This window comes from Botryllus schlosseri, chromosome 16 (assembly GCF_051294905.1).
Source record: "Botryllus schlosseri isolate E-star chromosome 16, Bs_hap1, whole genome shotgun sequence".
Classification (NCBI taxonomy): Eukaryota; Metazoa; Chordata; class Ascidiacea; order Stolidobranchia; family Styelidae; genus Botryllus; species Botryllus schlosseri.
Genome location: NC_137251.1, coordinates 5,748,419 through 5,769,193, shown reverse-complemented (window position 1 = coordinate 5,769,193; position 20,775 = coordinate 5,748,419). Strand labels below are relative to the sequence as shown.

Sequence of the window (20,775 nt, the reverse complement as noted above, 5' to 3'; positions counted from 1 at the left end):
TTCTAACAAATTCAGTGATTTGATGATGATTGACACATCTGTACGGAATCATATTCTTGATTGGTACACGGATTTCCATGTTTATTCGTCATTATTCTTGAAAAAAGCGCAAAATCGAAATAGGGGGGCCCTTCGACCAGGTGGGGCCCCGGGCGACCGCCCACCTCGCCCACCCCAAAAGCCACCACTGACTATATGGTGACAAGGGGGTATATCAGAGAGTGGTTAACAGCTCGAGGTTCACGTGCCCCTTGATGATTAGTAATGAGGTTCGTGGGATCAGTGATTACACGGTGAATAAAGTGAACTGGATTGTCAATTTCACACGAATGTATGGCAACAACTTATATATAGAGGTTCAAACCGATGTAGAGCATTCATTTACTTCTATGTTTATTTAGTAGTTGTGACTTTGTATACTTTTTGACTTGTGATTGCGATGTTAATCCAAACTAGGACATTGAAGTTATTCTTCATGTTTATGATCTCACAGTTTTCCAGTTACAAAATTCAAAGCATTAGACGCAGATCAGATATTAACATTAACAGCAGGACAGTTCGATAAGTAGAAGAACAGTTGACAATTCCATCTAATAAGCCGGAGGGAATTAAGAAGATATATTTATCAGAATATATATTGGTCAGTTCGAAACACCACAATATGTATGCGATAATATGAAAAGACAGGTAAGAATCGAAACTATAAACCTATCAACCAGTCCCTCTTCAAATAGTGATAATGAAAAATTATGACAAAACAAGGTATATACACACTGCACACACATTAAATCACACAAGAATTGACAACAGGGAAGGAAGGCAGTTGATTTTAATCTACACAATTGATGTCCTTGGACGATTGAGATAGTAAAAGCGCAAGGTTATCGAATAATTTACGCCATTTACCAATTCACGCTACCCCACGACTCCACAGTGCCGAGTATCAAGCGCGGAGACCAGTTTTACGATCAGGTTTTCGACCTGACCCGGCCGGGCATTGATTGTTGACACGCTTTAAACACTATTTTGTCATATTATAGCCTTTGGTCGCAAGGACGCTATATTTCCAGTAAGGAATAAGCAGCACAAAGACTATAAATCAGATTCTTACCAATATTATAAACAAATGGAATCGGGTTCGACATCCGAAGATCAAAAACTGGAATACGCCAGTCGTTTATCTGGATTATTGTTAAACGAAGGAACCGACGTGTTAAGGTGGTTCTTATTCGACAATCTCCCGCGACGAATTGATTCCGCGCCTAATCTTCAGAAGGTCAAGTGCTTCACTTGTTTCATTATCTGATACAATAATATCGATATTTAGTATTTAATCCAATGGAAATTACTTATCTTTTGACTCCAAATACAAGACCGCATCCCTGGTGCAAATGAATGTCAAGGATTGCATATTGCATATATGAGACACGAAAATTTCAACATTGTAAAATATAAATATTGTGAAGCTATCGTACCAGGCGGCAAGAGTAATGCTATTGATCGAAGTTTTTTACGTCTAATTTGTGTGCTAAACATTGACGATAAGTCTCTCTGTGGATGAGAAAAATGAGTCAAATGTCCAAACTCTTTCATATTAAAACAAGCGTGCACGATATAATATTACGTATTACACAGACCCTACATTCTACTCTTACAGATTTTACAAGACAGAAAGCGGGATTTTCAAGACATTCTTGAAGATGAAAGCGCAAGTAAAAATTTTGGATTCGCTCATGAGATGTTTGACATTCTCTTTCCGATTGACAGTACTGATCCGGATGCTGGCAATATGGAGATATCCCTACTTTTCTTTCTCATTAGGTAAAAAGACAGGTTGAATATACCGTTTCCCGCTTTATATTGTTTCGTTAAGGACTTGCTATTAAAACTGACATTTCGTTTGCTAAGATTTTCACTTTTTCCAGCAAAACTCTAACGTTATGTACTGCTGTAGGGCGTAATAGGCTGATCATCGACGGGCTAACCGATCTGCTTTTAATTTGACTACTAAAAAACCTTAATCCAAATAGCCTATCCGTATTCAATAGGTCATCATTGAATTTGTAAATCCAGTCAGAAGAGTCGCTGACAAAAAGCGTCATTCATATCCACTTGCGGTGTAATAATTTTTACCCTATGTCACCACATAATTTATGGCGGAGGTATAAAATGCACAGATTCTTATGCGAATTAAAGCCGCCGACGTGGCTTTGGTGGGATGAAGACCCTGGAGCGCACCAAAAAGCACCCGTCTTTGACGTGATACGACTGGCAAGATTTAAAACGAAAATGAAACGTGAGCGCAAATCTACGATTCTCATTTTAAGTATTTTTGCAGGCCATGATCTCTGATACTTAGCTATATCAGTCTGCAAAGTATGCATAATACATACATAGATAAAGATATGTTACTATTGATGTTTGCAGATATAGTCCATCATTACGAAATAGATACTGACGGCTACGAGAAAGCGTTCCAATACGTCACTCAGCTATGCAATCGACTACGCGGCTACAAGTTATCAGCTCGGAGGTGGGACAACGACGTCGTAGCATACTGTGGAATCGAAAAACTAACAAGAGAAAGAAAACCAATGACACTTTTGTCGATAATGAGATGGCAAACCCTAGAAGTTGCGGAACGAAACGAGACCTATTTTGTCTTGAAAGAAAATTTTATCAAGTTTACGGTAATAAACGTAACTACGCCTGGATTTTTGATGTAAGAATCATAAATCATTTGCCTTTCGGTATCCATCAGGGAAACAAGCTGCTGGAATGGAACGAGTTTATCTCCCATTTTGGACAAATGCAATATCTCGAAGTATGCAAAGTAAACGAACTAGACAGCCAAGTAGAGGAATTACGGACCTTGGTGTATTCTTCCAACGACCCCTCAAACAATGGATATCTGCCTGCTCCTGACGATATATATCTCTCCCTGAATTGGAGAGCTGTCATGGATAGCATATGGAAAAAGTCAATACCTGGTAATAAGTTCTTCCCGGCATTTGGCTCATTTTTGTACATCGCACAGATTCACAATTAGAAATGTATTGATTGTCACGATTGTTTTGTTTCTGTATTTAGATGATTTCAAAGTGACGTCTCTGAGACCTAAACCGGTTAAAGAGGAGTGGAGGGGTAGGGAGGTGTTGAAAGCCAAGGAAAAAACACTCTACTGTTCGATTGATGAATCTGTATTTATCAAAGGTAAGCGTATGTCCCTTGAAACATGGGAAGGCTCCGACTGAGTGAATAGCTCGTGCTCCTACTCATGTTACCTTGTTCATATTACGAAGGATTGATGTGGTGGATCTGATCAATAAAAAACAATATTGAGTGTTATAACTAGAGCAAGTTTTTGCAACTTTTTTACAGCTTCCGGCAGCTTCATAAATACTCAGAAGTTATGTGGTGTGGTGTTTTAAGCTGTTTGTAGGAATCCTATAGACAGAGCAACTTTTTGTAACACTGAGTTTTGCTACAGTGCCTTGAATGCGGATCGATTTGAGTATCTCATACCCTCGTAATTTCAAGGAACTTGTCCATAAATGTAACTTCGTAGTGTCACTTTTGTGAAAAATAAATCCAACTTTTTGCTGCAACTTTTGTAAAAAATAAGTGCAACTTTCGTGGGATTTGACTGCAACAAAAACTTGCCCTAGTTATAACTTTATATCTATATGCGGTTTTGCGCATCCTATACCATATTTATAACAGTTAATATATGTGAACGATTCCAAATATCTTATTATAGCTATATTTAATTACAATTGTTTAGTTACCGGTAAACGTCATTAATTCTTTATCGGCCTTTTCGGTTTCAAATCCCCAGCCGTTAACCAATTCTGGATATCAGGACTTGTGACTAATCGAAAATCAACTTCATGAAATTTGAAATGCAGGAACCGACCGCATACAATTACAATTTCGTCAAACTTTTTCAATATTAATTAAAATCAAATACTAATTTTCCCTCATTTACAATTACAATCACGATGCCAATAATTGCGATAATTAGAAAATCCTGCAATTATTTCAACTTTGGCTGATAGTTTTCGATGTCACGCCCTCGGCCTCAGAGGGAAAAACAGCATGGCAATTCAATTAAATATCGAGGTGCCGGGCATAGCCTACTCAAGTATATATACCTAGACGGATGGAGTATAATCCTAACAGAGATCACTGAGCGATTCCTATGTATTTGGCGATTCGAACGTTGTGCTGCAATGAGAAAACTTGGAGTGTCGCATGTATAATAGAGAAGTATATATAGGAAATCTCCCCACGCAGGGTTGAACAATCTGTGAGGGGGCAGGGGACTTAAAAGTGTGAGGCTACTGAACGAGAGCCTTTATTTATTTAATTTCAGATCTTTCAGATGACTCAGAGTTGGCATCGAAGATTCGAATGGCTTGGAAGATGCGCGCAATTGAAACTTGTTCCAATGTGACCGTTTTCCCTTATTACAAAAATGAAACTATTGCTATGGATGATATTACATTCAACTTGAGCGATGGTATTAGCTGAAAATTGAAACTGCCGAACTGAATGGAATACCACACGTTGATTCATATCTTACCAGATACCGGTACTTTCATCGAGTGGACTGATGTTTTATTGGAATCAAGCAGATCTCTGACTGTACCTACCCGCGTATTCATAACCGGTTCACCTTGTATTGGAAAAACAACCGTTTTGGGAAAGATTTTTTATCAATGCGCAACCAACGATTGTCCGCGATTGGCGCAATACGATATCGTAATCTACCTGGATCTTGCTTCAATCAAGTTGGAGAAGCCATACGTCAGAATTATGGATTGCGTTAAACGCCAATTACTGGATCAAATAACCGATACTAAATTGGCAAAGGGTGAGTGTATTGGCCTCAATAATGACAGCGTGGTTGGAATGATCGGTTTGGAACCTTTCCAAACAATCATCCCATGGATAAAAAACCGTTCACCGATAGTATATTAATAATTTTTCAAGTGATGCTAAAAAGATGTATAGAATATAGCCTATAGCGGGACCAACTAACATGATCCAAACACTCGGTTTTATTTCGAAACTCCCGATGCACAGTATGCGCAATCACGATTTGTAAGAAATTGCTTAAATCACGTAGCTGATCAAATCCATATATATGATGCTATTTTTCGCAGATATATCACTGGAGGAATTCGAACGTATCATCAATTCGCGCCACGGACGAGGAATACTCTTCCTATTTGACAATATTGACGAATTGAATCAATCAGAGGAGATGTACGAATTTTGGGACGTTATCAAGAGTAATACGTGGTCGATGTGTGGGATAATTTCGACCTCAAAACCATTTCCATCCGACGAAATGAATCAAGACGACAGTAAAACACTTTTTAGCGCAACGAGGAGTTACCGATTTTGTAACATCGATGGATTTAACAAGTTTGATGTCAGAAGAGAAGTTCAAAGACGTGTTGGTGATGTAATTGCGAAGTATTCGAACGAATATGATACAACACTGGCGAGGCATATCCTGAATATGGTTGGAATTTATCACCGGGATGTATACGATGGACGCCACGGCAGCCCGGTGTTGTGTGCCATCCTCTGTACAAGTATGCGGATGAGTATCCTGTCTAAAGGTCGAGTAAACTAGAATGCGATATTTTCAAGTATAATGCTTCACATATATTTCTTACAGGAATTCACACGGTACCACAGACCATGGGTCAAGCTCTTGGAACAATATTTTTCGGGTATTTTCTTTTGCATTGATAATAAACTATTTTATTGATTCCCAGTCTCCAAAGCGCCAGGATAAAAATTTTCATGGAAGGGACACGAGGCCATTTGGAAATATAGAATTTTTTAGCGTTTTAGTTCGATATATATATTGACTTTTGTACGACTATCAGATCGGGTCATGTCAGCATAATATTCATCGTTTAGCTATACCACAAATGACTAAAGTCACTGCGCATCATACCATCTGTAAAGGTGCGCGGTTTGTCAATGGTTGGGAGCCTTCGATCAAGTTTCTGTAAAAATTAGGAGATAATTTATCCTCACGTCGCTTTTAGTTGGTTCGACAACTCGAATATCGTTTCGAGCAAATTCGGATTAGCTGTTCTCGAATCGACTTTGCAAGGCTCGGTGTTACCAGTTAAAAGCGATTATCTCGATGACTTGCAAAGCCTGTCTACACTGGGAGTGATAAAGAATCCTGACATTTTGAATGTTAGTGGCAGAGTAGTGTTTTCACATCCTTTGCTAAAAGACTTCATTGCGGCAAAGTAAGAGATTACATAAGGCCATGAATATATCTGTTACCGTTCCGTTCAAATCTGCAGGGTTTTCGATGCAAACAACAACAAATCGTGTCTTCATCCATATTTTTATGACAGCACAGATGCGATTAGGTTACAAAACTTCTTCATATTTTGCTGTGAGGGTTACAACACTAACGCGGATTTCATACTGGATGAGCTTAGTAAATTAGGCAAGTATATTTTCTACCCAAATTCTTATGAACCATGCAACGTAAAATATTGGTATGTTTGATTCGTTTTTACAGTTACTCAAAGCAGTGGTGAAGAAGCAGAAAGACTAATTTCAGTTAGCATGCGATGTTTTCAACTGTGTTCTAACAAATCCCGGAACGGTCATCGCAATATTGCAAGTGCTTTGAAAGACCACAACCACAACAATGCCTCGGACTACTATTTAAATCAAGACTTGGCATTATCATTGACCATCGACTCACCCGAGAACCTGTCCCACAAATCAAGGGAGTCCTTCCTTTCATTTGTAGCTGCGTGCAGACCTGGATTAGCACGGTCTGGGACGATATTCCCGATATTGCGTCCACCGTCTCCAAATAGTGGGACATCTTTTATCAGCGATCTGCACATTTCAAGCATTACATCACGAGTGGTGAAATTTGTAGCCTCAGTTATTGCTCACTTGCCGTTCCTAAGCTCACTGTCACTGACTGATGTATTGCTGGATTCGCATGCTGATTTCGCGATGATTGCTGACAGTTTAACGCCAAAAGATACCGAGGTAAATTCTGCAATCAGTAATCTCAAAATCTCATTCCTATGCGAAACTCGGTTTGATTTGCGCAAAGTGCCTGATTTTGAAATACTCTCGTCGATATTTGCTCGGTTGATGTTTCTGGAAAGGTTTGACATAAGCCCGCTAACTTTGCTGAATTTCATGGGGCTGTTCGACAAGTCCGAAACAGTAGTCCCGATACAAAGTGTTGACTTGTCGAATTGTCATGTTATGGGAAACAGTTGCTCCATAGTAGGTGGGTTGCTGCGCAGGTGCATATTTCTGCGTAGTTTAATCATCTCAAGAAATCCCATCTACGACGGCTTGCGCTATTTCCCCGAAGCCTTCAGCCGCTTTCGAATTTTGCGGGTAATATTCTGCACATTGATTCAATCACTAAAAACAGAGAGATAAATATAATTCTTGTCGTTTAGGTCTTGCAATTGGAAAATTGTTGCCTGTCACCAGAGAGTTTATCCATTTTGACATCATCATTCGAATCAAGGCGGCTGGAAAATAGTTTACAAGTCCTAACGATAGAGGGCAATCACATCAATGAACAGGATCCTCTCATTGAGTTTGCCAGCTCCCTTGGTCATTTGAGCATGCTGCGAAGTCTAAATTTGAGTCAAAACTTTTTGGGTGATAGAACGACATGTGTGCTGGCAGCGCAATTACAAAATCTGCCGCACATTCAAGAACTCAGGCTTGATTATGTACATATGGGCAAGCTTGGATTCAATGCTCTGCGCTCTAGCTTAACAGAACTTCAATGCCTGGAGATTCTTAGCATCGGACAGAACCCGTTACCTCCCGATGCGATAGCAGTCATCTCTGACTGGATGGGTAGGAAGACCCGTTGACATATAATGAATTTCTCCGAAATTTGCTACATTTCCTATCATATTTCAGGTAACAGTTGCAAACTAAAGCGAACAATATCGGATTTCACACTGTCAGGTCTGCTTAATAATTTCCCCAACAATTGTAACAGTTTCCTATCATAGAAGTGCATTGCAGGAATATCTGTGGACTCACCTCTCCAATTAACAAAAGATGCTGTGAGGCTGATGGAGCAACATCTCGCCGCGCTTTGCCGGCTTCGCATGCTGAATATGACGAACACGGTCGTCAAGCATCCTGACCTGATGATCATCATGGCGGCAGTGGCGAATCACCCATGCATGGAGAAAATCATGTAAGACTTATACTTAATAGCCAGCGATGAGATTAGGGTTGCATTTAAAGCAAACGGTGTTTTAAATTACATTGTTTAAACATGTTTTAAACGGTGTTTTAAACAAATGCCTTTTTACAAAAAAATTGTTTTTATTCAAGTTGTAAAATTATGCCATAATTGTGTAAATACTTTCCAAAAAACATGTTGTATCAGTCTACGGACAATTACCACCCGATTTAGCCGACGTATACCGATATGGGATGATTGGAACCCTCAAAATAGTCGGTCCAACAGCAATAGTACAGATATTACGTCAAAGGAGCTATTTTTACCCTATATTTTCAATTGTCAATGTCAATCCGCTATGACGTCGCAATTGAATATTCGTGACGTCATGGCTTTAAAAACATGCTTTAAACAATGAGCTTGTTTTAAACATGTTTGTTTTAAATTGATTTTTCGTTTTAAATTCAACCCTAGATGTATAGATGAGATCATCCATGATTTAAATTTCATAGCTCAAGATGTAATGTGTCCCCTGTCCAGGTCATTAAAACTTTTGATGGACTACTGTTGTGAATTTAGCTAGGAGTTTAAAAAGCATGTGATTTTCTTCCATAGCGTAACCACGAGTTGAGTATGTTACGAAATTGACGGTAGCACTGTTATGGTGTTATAATATAATGTTTAAGCCTGCTCGTTTAAGTATATAGGGTTACCATACGTCTTCTATCAGGAGGATTAGTCCTATTTTTTCAGGAAATTGAAAATGCCCTCCTATTTGGTAATTCGCCCTCCTTTCCTGCTTTTATAGCTGGCATAATTGACCGATTCAACTGAAAATGGACTAAATGACGTGAAATAGGTGATACGGGAGTCGAATGAAAGTTATGACCTTTTTTTAGTCAATCCCACAAAATTAACGTGATGACCTTTTTTTAGTCAACACAACAAGATTTCCGGAAACATCACAAAATAAGTTGTTTTCAATTTCGATCACCTCTTTTCCCGATTCCAAAATACGGTAACCCTAGTTCAATATTTTGTAGAACAGCGCATTCTAGATATTAGTCGTTGATATAAAAATAAAGCCACGTACCGTAGTAGCCTACGATGGGCTCCTATCAGAGATGAGCATGGATTAGGATTAGGTTTTGAAAAAACAGGATTTGTGAAATTTTGTCGGATTTGGATTGGATTTGGATTAGACATTTTTTTCGGAACGGATTAGGATTTGGATTGGATTTATCTATTTTCTGGGAGATTGAAATGTCGTGTGGCGAATGGCGACAAACTTTATTCAGATCAGTTATTAATGTACTTATGGTTACTAAGTTATCTAGAATCAAGTGAATCGTTGGTTGTGAAAGAAAATTTTCGAATCCCTCCATTGCATAAATTAGTATTTTTTCTGAATTTCCAGTTGGAATCGGATTAGGATTGGACATGGACTTCAATATGAAAAAGTTATGGATTTGGATTTGGATTTGGATTTGAAGGTTCGGATTTGGATTGGATTAGGACATAGAAATTTCAAATCCGCTCATCTCTGGCTCCTATCACGTGTATTGGTATTGTAGGCTACCAGTACAACCGTGTACTCTCGTATGTGGCGTATACTTCATTCACTAACTCCCAGACTTTGATATCCGATTTTAACGCAATCGTTTCAGTCTTACAGAATCTCTCGTGGCAATCGATGCAGAGGAGCGGAAATCATGGAGTCGTTTAACCGTAATGCCTTGAAAGTGTCCTTGTAAAAGAGTCGCTTACGCTTGCTGGCTTTCATTGTACATTTGAGTACGCCTTTATACATGAAATTTTTTAGTGCAAACAATGCGGGCTGATTCTTTAATCTTTCCGGTTAAGCAGTCGTGTTTAGGGTCTCGAAAATACAGGCTTTCTCGTTTTATCGGCGTATCCAGTCTAAATCATATTTTTGTGAGTCATTCATGGAAATATACCAGACACAGTCACTACATCGAACTGAAACCGCACAAAATGCTACAGCCCATCTGTGCGTGGAGAGATCGCGTAGTGGTATATACGTTCCACCGCTGCGATACCAATGAGCGCCGAGTTCTACTCTAACCGACGTCAACTCCAGAAATCCGACCTAGGTGTTGGAGTTTAACCCAAGATCCGCCTCGTCAAGTATCCTCCGGTAAGCGGCATCTTACAAACGGAAGTTGATCGCGTGCCACAAGCCGACAGATCAATATTCATAATAAGGATATCAGAATGGTGAATAATTACCAGTAAAGTCGACACACCACGAATAACTAAAAACAATAATCTTAGTAACCTGAATGCGTGCAACGTTTTCGTGGCATTGTAATTTTTTGAACCGTCTAGAACAGTGGTTCTTGACCTTTTTTCCTCCAGCGCCCCCTTTCAAAAATTATCGTGCTCCAGCGCCCCCCCCCCCCCCCCCCCAACTTCATAATGTAAGGAATGTAATCAATACAATGAGTAAGAGGGAGGGACGTAACAGCACTTCGTCAACCCCTAAAAACGATTGCCTTGCGCACCCATAACGTGATAAACCGAACTTCTGAGGGCTTCGCCCCCACAAACCCCCTATCGTGATTTCGATGGTCAGCAAAGTTTGTGTGGCCTGGTCGCCCTAGGTACCAAAATTTTCTATAATGCATGAATGAATAGGTGGTAATTACATATATAAGTCGCGATAAACTGAGTGAGCTGTTGTATAGGAAGATAAAGGACACGTAATTAATAATTAAACATATTCGGGCGTGCCCGCAGGTACAATTATTCGTTACCAGGGCCGTAACAGCACTCCGTCAGCCCCCCCCCCCCCAAACAAAAAACGTTGGTCCTGGGCCCCATCGGGCGATAAACAAAGCTTCTGGGAGACTTCACTCCCAGACCCCATTAGGCTGTCCTCTATTTGCTGAAAGCCTGTTAGGTATCTACATTGGGTGTCCCTTTACTGAGGCAGCTATTCTCGCCTAGTCGCGCTAGGCGCGAAAAATTTCACTAATTATTGATTGAATTGGTCAATATCATCGGGAATTGCATGTAAATTGAGATTAATCTTTATCCTCTCACTGCTCACTTAAACACATTTACCGGTAGAGCTGAGTGAGGTGCAATGTTCCCTCTAAGCTGCGCACGTGCGCAGTGCTGACACGGTCTCTGCGCACAGAAAATCTACGTTGCGCACAACAAATCCGAAGTTATTACCTTTTTTTAGTCGATACGCACTGTTGTCCAGGGGTCAGCGCAGTGAGTTGTAGAGTGTGCGCAGACTCATCAAAACTTAAAGCGAACATTGTGAGGTTTCTTGGAAACTGTAGGGCCCGTTACCAATAATTAAACATATTCGGGCGGGCGAACCCGTTGGTATGACTTCGTTGCATGATGTTATTTCGTGACCCCCTGTCTGCAATATCAAAAAATATAGAATCGCTCAACGGGGATATCGCCCAACAGGAATATCCCTGTCGCCCAATCGTACTAAACTAAAAGACGCACACGATTTCAGATTGGTATTTCTTCACTGACATATAATTTTCCCCTGCCAGATGGAATTCGTCTTCTGGGGTTCAGATTGCCAAGACAGGAACATTCGGTGTCAGTCATTTAGGCGCCCATGGACAATTAAACCTATATGTATTTTGAAGGCTATATGTAACGAAGTTTTCGGTGTTAATTTGCTCTGAATACTCATTAAGGATATGTCCTATCACCACATCATCTACTGCGAAGCCATTTTCCTCCAGCGCCCCCCATACCGCCCTCCTGAGCCCAGCGCCCCCCATATCGCCCCCTGAGCGTTTCCGCCCCCCTTCAAAATCGCAAGGTTAAGAACCACTGGTCTAGAAGTGTCAGTATTCACGATTCACGAAAATTTCCGTTGGATTGAAACCTCGTAGACTGATTACCATTTGAATTATAATTCTTCCCGTCTCTTACATATATGGAAATCAGCAACAGACAAATCAAGAAGTAACAAAAAAGAAGGTCCGGCAATTAACACTTTCGAATTCATGTTGCGGTCACACAAATTGTTTCGTGCTAATGCTATGCGGTACGGCACGATTGACATATCAGAGGTATAAACGGATAAAGCAAGCTGCATCATATCTTCAGCTTTACATTCTTGGACATATTCATTCAGTTGCAGATGGGTCATTGACTTTTCCAATGAACAGAACTGTTTCGGTGGTTTTGTCGTAGATCAAGGTGATGAAGGCTTTGTTAACGCGTACTGGTAACGGTAGCATTCTATTAGCTATGCCGAGTCCTGTTGCGCCTGTTGCTTCCGTGCCGAACTCAGTCACCTATACATAAAATAACGAAGTGTGCATGTTTATGCAAAGCCTATGAAATGCAAATATGGCTAGCACTGACCTCTGCACTAAACAAGCCGGGAAAATTTATTTACCTTGATGAATGTCTTGTGAACAGCGGACGATACATACAGCGCACCGGCCGGTGAATGGTTTGGATCCGCCATCCTGGACAAGTCCGCAATTCCACTGATGAACATATCGTCCATTCCGATCGCTCCCAAAAGAGGCTTTAGATCGTACGTAAGAGACATCTCGAATTTCGGTATCACGACATCGCACTGTCCAGGTCATTAAAATAGTATAGATTAAGGATATATACGGACATTATTTGTAAATTATTTGCCATTTGCCCCGGAGCCTGATTGAGTTCCAGTATCGCTTTGTGTGTAATTTGCTCCGTTAGGCTGTACTCCAAGTTCTCCATTGTGGTGGTTGGTTTTAGTATTATCATGCTGATATTCGAGCCAACCGCGTCTGCAATTATTACGAAAACGCTTTTTGAAATCGAAGTACTTATATCTTGCGACGTATATGTCGTTCATGAATTCGAGTCATTTCTATGAAAGGAAATCGTCATAGGCATATTTGCCTGAATTATGCGAGCATATGTACTCTGTATATTGTACTTTCGAAATCATACACCTAGTTGCAACATCATTAAATTACCAATTGGTCGTTTTTCGCATTAGTTGAAGAAATACTTCTTAGAAATTTGGAAGTTGATACTATTTTATGGCTCTGTGCTCATTGTAAAGTTCTCGTCTAAAGTCTTCGTTCCACTATACATTACTATATAACTAACTAGGTACTATATTCCGCATTCCCCGAGATTATATTATCCATATCTAATTATTTAATGAGATGGAATCGACTTACCGGAATATTTATAAGGCAACTCTATCAATTCCGCGTTCAGATCACCCGAAACAGTCCATTTGAATTGACTTAAACTCCTCATGTACTGAGCCATCACTCCTCTGCCGTCTTCTGTCGTGAACTCCGCCGTTCTAAAGTCACGAAAGGGTGTCTGCCAAGGGGCCTAAAAATCGAAATAAAATAATTCAATTCCAGAAGATTAGATTTCGGACCGATCTGTAATTTTGTGTCTGATCATTAGTATAGCTTTCCAATATCCGAAGATGTGAGACTTGTGTACGAGCGTGAGCCTTGTGGTCTCCATGATGGCTGGTAATTCAGCTCGCATGCACCAGCAGTCCAGCATTCGTCAATTTATGGTCATGTGTATGTGTGTGTGTGTGTGCGTCACATTACATGAGATCAGTAATTCTTAACGAGAGTTCGCTGATGCAGTCTCAAGGATTCAGCGGATGTCATGACACACACCCAGCTCATACAGCAGAAGTCATGATGATTTGCAAGTACTCCATAGTAACTTTTTAGATGTGTAATATCGTAGATTTCTGTTTTTGTGGGTCAAGCGAAATTTTGGGGTTCACCAATGCTTGGCAATTAGCATAGAAGTTCATCGGGTTAGTAAAGCTTAGAACTACTGCCTTAGATAGATATTGGAAAATTTCGGAAAAATGGTTAAGGCCTAATACTGAAAAGCAATTATAAAATCGCAAGTCCGCGAAGATATACATATGAAGGAATATACGCCTACCTTGAAATACACAGCAGATGCAACTGCCATCACTGTGTTTGAAGTAATATCGGCTTTCTTGAAGAGTCGCGGAATTTTATCGTTCGTCATTTTCGAAACCCAGTGATTGATGCGATTTCTGCTGTCCCTGGGTTCCGTGGAGAAACTCACCTACGAAATGAGGAATAGTTTAGAATAGTTTAAATATCAAATTGTGCTATATGTCATTAATATGTTTTCTCTCCTAATCCGTCAATATATGGGCTTATAAGAAGGGACTCAAAATGAATCATCAAGTATATTGGCCTATAGCGCACGAGTGCAGATGTTTAACGATGTTGCCATTCTCGGCGAACTTTCTGGTATAGTTCGACTAAACCCGGGATTGCACCCGCCGTTAATCTTTAGAGACCAGAATTGACTAGGGCCGATTACAAGGTTTATAAATGCACTAAAAGCCAAAAACGACTGTTGTGAAACGTCAATCGTCGATTAGGTATAGCGTATGCCATGTCCTCTATATATACTACTGCGACTTAATTACCCTTTTCATTTTTTCGCCCAGTTCTTTCGTGCGCATGATGAAGGCGCGCCGGAATCGGTATGATTTCTCTCCATACAGACGAGTGACTGTGCGAAACACTACCTCGTCATCTTTTGGGATTGAAATACCAGCTTCATTATTCGGTTGAGCCGGGTTACTGAGCTCGATGACGCAAGGCATATCAGCTTCCGACAATCGCCGACTGTACGAGACAGATTTAAGTTGTTTCTGCTATAAAAATATTTCAGCGAACACTGAACTATATATATACGTATACGTCAGACCAATGTTTCTTCACCCTGTTATCACTCGTATTCCTATGATTTTCATAAAAATCTCCCTTACCCTTGCCTATTGCCAGGCCACCACCAGACCCCGGTATTGGGCACCCATATGGGTCTCAACTAGGGATGGTGTGAACCTCTGAAAGGTTCAGGTTCGTGTGAACGCGAACCTTTTTGAAAGGTTCTGTGTGAACACGAACGTGAACCTCGTGACGTCACGTGACGTCATTTTGCTAATTTCATCTCTATCTTTCAATGAAACGATAACCTATATTAATGTACAGTACACGATACCTAGCGACGACTCGGGCCTCATAAGGCCACAATGCTGAAGTACATATTGGTGTTTTAAACGCCGCTAAATGTATCAACTGAGGCAATCAAAGGATATAATACTCCCATAAAATCAATATCTTCCGTCGCTTTGCCAACAATTTCGACGAGGACATACGAAGAAATAAAAGCTTACGCCTTGAAGGTCTAGGCCAGACCGGACAATGTATTCGGCGTCTGGGTATTGCTACATTGATATTGAGCAGAGTGTAAAACGGGTTTCTATACTTGCTACAGATATTACCCCATTAACAAGTTCTACAGCAGTAGCCAACACTTCAATCGCACGGATTTGGTTTTAATGATACAGTAAAGATATGAATTCAAGATTGACCCCGTACGCCTGCTAGATTTTTTGCATCAGAAAACGATATCAATCTCATTGATTGGTTGAATAAGCATCATTCGCTGACCACGTATTCGGCTCGTGATGTTGTGTGATTGCGGCTCAAGCTCACAGCAGAGTGTCACTAAATATCCACAAACGGAAAGCTGGATATTTCGAGCAAACTATTGTAACAAAGCAAGTAAAACTTTTGAGATTGTCAAGGTGCATGTTCGTTTAGTGTTGATTTTTAATGCTGCCAGCGCCATACATAGAGTGGCCCGCAGTTGAAATATAATAAATTTGAACCAAAGATGTTACAATGAAGTGAAAATTGTAATCTATGAAAAAGGTTCACAGTGCAGAACCTAACGAGGTTCTGTTGTGAACGCGAACCTCTAAATTTCCGAGGTTCACACACAGAACACGAACGTGAACCTCGCGTTCACACCATCCCTACTCTCAACACAACTTGTGATACGGAGCATTTCATCACTACCATTAGACACATGATTCACAACAGATAACACAATTCGCGGACGCAAGACCAATGCATTTCGTACCCCTAGCTTTGGTGCTTTGTTCTAACTACTGCTACTGTTGAACGTTCTTTCGGCATTCTTGGCAAAGCTTCTCAGTAAAAACATGCCCTTTCTACCCAAGAATGTAGGAAAGTATCTCTCGTTGTACTACAATAAACTTTAATTATTTCTACCATAATACGTATTTTAACTACTGGAATTCATCATAGGGTGAGATTTCGTTAAAATATTGTTTTTTCATGTAAAAATTTGCCTGCTTCTAAGCCAAAAACGCTATTCCAGGCCAAACTACTTCGTTTGGACAGCCAATTCCAACTAGAAATGAATATAATTGGTACAATTGTAACATTATGTGGGAAAACACCTAATTTGCCTACGTTAGGTCAAAATTTGGTCAAAATTCAGTTTGTTTAGGTCAGTGGTTCTTAACCTTTTTTCCTCAAGCGCCCCCTTTCAAAAATTAACGGGCTCTAGCGCCCCCCCCCCCATATTGTAAGGACTGTAATAAAGACAATGGGTAAGAGGGAGGCAAGAACCCCGTCGCGTTATTTCGATAGTCAGCAAAGTTTGTGTGGCCTGGTCGCCCTATGGAGGTGCCAAAATTTTCTTTAATACATGAATGAGTAGGTGGTTATTGCATATATGTGTCGATATAAACCTTTTATCCTCCCAGCCTACGTAATCAGATTTACCAGTAGCTCTGAGTGACCTGTTGTCTTGGAAAATGAAGGCCACGTAATTAATAATTAAACATATTCGGGCGTGCCCGTTGGTACAATTACTTGGTTACATGTTGTTATTTCGTTACCTCTTGTCCGCTATATAGTCAAAAGATATTGAAACGCATAAACTTATTAAAATAAAATAAGCGCACGATTCCAAATTGGTATTTCTTCACTGGCAAATGATCTTTCTCTGATGGATGTTATTTGTCATGTAAGGGGTGCAGATTCCGACGACATGATAATTCGGCATGAGCGATTTAAGAACCTATGGACAATTAGACTTATAGGCCTATGCATCGACGATTACGGTCAACATAAGGACAATCATCTTCGGCTAAGGTTTTCTCGATGACGATCTTTCGGCAAACTTCTCGGAGTCACATATTGGCCAGAACTTCATAAATCTACGTGCATCGTGGCGTGGTAATGGCCAACGCCAAAATGCCTATTTCTATTTTCTATAATTATGCGTATTTTTTCGTGGGGGAGTCGTCAATACATGATGTGTAATTCATGTTCATTCACCGAAATAATTTAGGGCACCCTTCCAGCTGATCCCCTCCCTGATTGGGGATTTGGGTTGCAGCAGTTTCGGTCCTGGTAAGAGGTCAAAGTCTGGTCGGTCTTTTCGGGACTTCAGTATTAGAAATATTTCGCGCTTCAATCGTGCTCGAGGACCACTCGACTATAACAAACCATATAATAATTGTATGTGGTATATTCCGGTTCCTATAACAACAATCGGGTACAGTCCCATACCCTGTGGTTCGGACCATCCAGAATTCACATATGGGATTGGCCATACGGGGAAATCAATGGTATTGGATTTTATTTTAGTGCTTTGTGTGACTAGGTAAGTCGACTGAGAATGGGATGCATATATCTGCTCACATTGAATTTAGTACTATACCCAGCAATTAATTTAAACATGAATGTATTCCAAAAAAATAAGCAACTCATATTGTATAATGTTCAATGTGAGGTTGTGAACCAGAACACTAAGTATCATCCTTTGTGCTACGATGAAGAAATATTATGACGATTTAATTTTGTAGCTCTCAAATACAAGTATATTTAGTTATTCATTTCGTGCACATAGCTTCAAAACATATTTTATGTTCAAGGGGCTCTCACTCTCAAAAGTGATATACAGTGCCTTCTTCTTCCATTTCCACAAGCTTTGCGCTGCTGGATATAATACCTAATCCGAAACATTTTATTGAAAACTACCCTAGCAACCGTGCCGGCAGTGTTTTAACGGGAAATTGGCGATCTAAAAGTACGCACAATTCATTTTACATGAATTATAATAACCCACTACATTTGTGAAAACATATGTAGCAAACATCGTCGCGTAGCGTGAATTTCGGGATTTGACATGTTTTGTTGAATGTTAATTTGCTCTGAATACTCATTAAGGGTATGTCCTACTACTACATCATCTATACTGCGATGCCATTCTTCTTCAGCGCCCCCCATATCGCCCCCTGATCGTTTCCGCCCCTTCAAAATCGCCAGCGCCCCTTGTGGGCGCTGGAGGCAAGGTTAAGAACCACTGGCTTAGGTCAATAAAAATCAACATTTTGACTTTATAGGTAAAAATTTTCCATTTTTTGGTAAAAAAAATCGCCCTACTTATGAATGGGGTCTTATGATACCGATGGATCGGTGGGACGGAATGTAAAATTAACCTCACATTTTGTAGTTTAATTGTTCCAAAATTGGGATGGTGCTCTGCAATATAAAATATTTAACAAATATATTTCAAAACCTTATTCCTTCAACAAATACGTTGCATTTAGATCCGGAGGATATATCTATGGGCAACATATTGGGAGAGCTTCTACCAATTTTGTAATCTCAATTGAGTAGGGCGAAGGTTTGTTGATCGAACTAGCGTGTTCAAAATCGGTATCCATTCAAAATACCGAGTGTCAAAACGGCGAGCGTAATAATAGTGAGGCATTCAAAATAGCGAGACTCTATACTTACTATGTAGCGTCTAGCTGAAGACCTCTCCATATCTGATCCTTCGTATTTCCGTCTGCGCCCGCGTGGATCATTGTCAGACCTGATGTCACAGTGGTAGGTGCAAGGAAAATATTCCCCGAATCACTGACGTCATCACTTTTTGAGACCGTCTCGTACAGCTCGAAAGCAAACCTCCTGCTTGCTTGTGCCACTGCGCCATAACTGTGTTGTAACAGCATAAGGTTAGTAGGCTTATCTACGACATTGCTCATATCCGTTGCCTAATCCGAGAAGAGGGCAAACCAAGTGGTCATAAGACCCAGAATTACTCTTATTAGAAATTTCACCGACGCCGACGACGCAATACTGCTGCTGAGTATTGAGAAATATCCATGGCTTCTCATTGCCACTCATCAAGCCGCTCATACAGTGTTTTAAGTAATCTCGTCAACTGTGGTTCGGAGTATTTTCATTTATTGATACGGGTTGGTGTAAAATTAGATTATATATATTGCTATATTGTAGGGTTACCTGGAATCGGGAAAATTTTCAAACTCAGAATACCGGAGCCAAATCTTGAAAAATGGTAAATTTTCCCCATTTCATGGCCGGTTGACTAAAAAAAGGTTAACTTTCCGGCTATTCTCCCGAAATAGCCGCCGGAGCGTTACTTCAGTGCTGATTTACTGTATCTCAGGCGAATTTGCCCTACATATTTAACGAAAATTCTCAAAAAAGAGGACAAAATCTCGAAAAGAAGGACATTTAGGCGTCCTCGCAAGACATTTTCAAAAACCTGAACAAGGAGGACAAATCCTCCTAAAGGAGTACGTATGGTAACCCTACTATATTGTCCAATGCAACACAAATAACGCACTATCGCGGACTTCTTACTCGCACATTCCTGTAGGTGATCCAAATCCAAAATTTGCTATTCCGAGCAAGCAGAAGATGATTCCAAACTTCGTATTCATCTTGACGCTAACGTCGTGTTTTACAGGTTATAGCGCGAATTATAATTATAATTATAGGTCTAATATATATACCTGAAAGTAAAAATTGTTGGATATCGATTTCACTGATTGTCAACCTCCGAGAGTGGTTTGACTGCATGTCTCTCTCGTGGAAACCCTCAGTACGATGGAAACTGCAATTACTCGACTGCAAAGTCCTACAAGTGCCTATACAGTCTCATAGCGTTGCGTGCGTCCCATTCGAAGAGTGAGGCAATATGGTCTTTTATACAATTACAAAAATTTCGGAAGTAATTGAACGATGCAGTTTTTTGGCCAGAGCTGCACGACATTTTGCATAATGGCATCATACCCTTTTCCTTTTCTCAATCGGCGTGCCGGCAGTTCGCTTCAGTGATTAGGGGTAACTAGTATTAGTCAAGACCTGAAGACGTCAGCTATACACTCTGTGACATCATTGTCGAAATTCGTATTTTGTTATGCCTTCAATTGCATAGTTTCGATCCAAATTCCTATCTGATTGAAACTTTGAGAAAGACTCCAGTCATCCAGTAACTGCTATATTGCGATGTAGGATACAAGCGCGCGATGAAATTAGATTGAGTTATCTAAAATAATTCACGACTGAAACGACTGACTTATGGGCACAAGATAAATAGAGTTCACCTCGTTGGAACGATCGTAGGTTCGCAAGGTCAGAGATCATTCTTAAATAAGCCTGTACCGGAAATTTACTCGTGGAAGGACTTCTTACGATGGTTTCTTTGGTGGATTGACGTCATATGCACGTCACCCACGACGAGGCAAAATCCAGACTTATAAGGTAATATTACGACAGGCATCGTTTATTTGCTCAGTGATTTTCTTCTTCATGAGCAACTTCAATTTCTAAATACTAAGATACCATGTAACAGTTAGCAATCATCAC

General features: G+C 40.2%; 2 protein-coding genes across 2 annotated transcripts; one reads left to right on the top strand and one right to left on the bottom strand.

The window, feature by feature from the left end:
• The first annotated feature begins 385 nt into the window (after nt 1-385).
• LOC145458645 (uncharacterized) lies at nt 386-10,064 on the top strand. The gene is made up of 17 exons (XM_080337081.1): nt 386-1,276; nt 1,658-1,821; nt 2,178-2,296; nt 2,428-2,690; nt 2,762-2,990; nt 3,091-3,213; nt 4,376-4,522; nt 4,589-4,876; nt 5,169-5,633; nt 5,693-5,747; nt 6,072-6,284; nt 6,342-6,526; nt 6,557-7,416; nt 7,482-7,893; nt 7,960-8,007; nt 8,068-8,245; nt 9,901-10,064. The coding sequence occupies exons 1-17, from the start codon at nt 1,127-1,129 to the stop codon at nt 9,971-9,973; spliced, it is 3,972 nt and encodes a 1,323-aa protein (XP_080193207.1). The 5' UTR covers nt 386-1,126; the 3' UTR covers nt 9,974-10,064.
• Nucleotides 10,065-12,127: 2,063 nt separating this feature from the next.
• On the bottom strand, nt 12,128-19,938 carry LOC145458620 (leukocyte elastase inhibitor-like). Its single transcript, XM_080337039.1, has 8 exons — nt 19,768-19,938; nt 18,895-19,095; nt 14,694-14,895; nt 14,171-14,320; nt 13,423-13,585; nt 12,890-13,020; nt 12,639-12,824; nt 12,128-12,534 (listed from the first exon to the last, which is right to left on the bottom strand). The coding sequence occupies exons 1-8, from the start codon at nt 19,845-19,847 to the stop codon at nt 12,364-12,366; spliced, it is 1,284 nt and encodes a 427-aa protein (XP_080193165.1). The 5' UTR covers nt 19,848-19,938; the 3' UTR covers nt 12,128-12,363.
• Between the last annotated feature and the right edge of the window lie 837 nt (nt 19,939-20,775).

What these genes read in the sequence shown, in the direction of transcription:
- LOC145458645 (XM_080337081.1), top strand. Translation starts at nt 1,127, where the DNA reads ATGGAATCGGGTTCGACATCCGAAGATCAAAAACTGGAATACGCCAGT. An exon ending in AAAGACTTCATTGCGGCAAA is followed by an intron (nt 6,285 to 6,341) that starts GTAAGAGATTAC and finishes TCAAATCTGCAG; the next exon opens with GGTTTTCGATGCAAACAACA. An exon ending in CCATGCATGGAGAAAATCAT is followed by an intron (nt 8,246 to 9,900) that starts GTAAGACTTATA and finishes CAATCGTTTCAG; the next exon opens with TCTTACAGAATCTCTCGTGG.
- LOC145458620 (XM_080337039.1), bottom strand. Translation starts at nt 19,847, where the DNA reads ATGAATACGAAGTTTGGAATCATCTTCTGCTTGCTCGGAATAGCAAAT. An exon ending in CATCTGCTGTGTATTTCAAG is followed by an intron (nt 13,586 to 14,170) that starts GTAGGCGTATAT and finishes TTCGATTTTTAG; the next exon opens with GCCCCTTGGCAGACACCCTT. An exon ending in TTCACAAGACATTCATCAAG is followed by an intron (nt 12,535 to 12,638) that starts GTAAATAAATTT and finishes TTTTATGTATAG; the next exon opens with GTGACTGAGTTCGGCACGGA.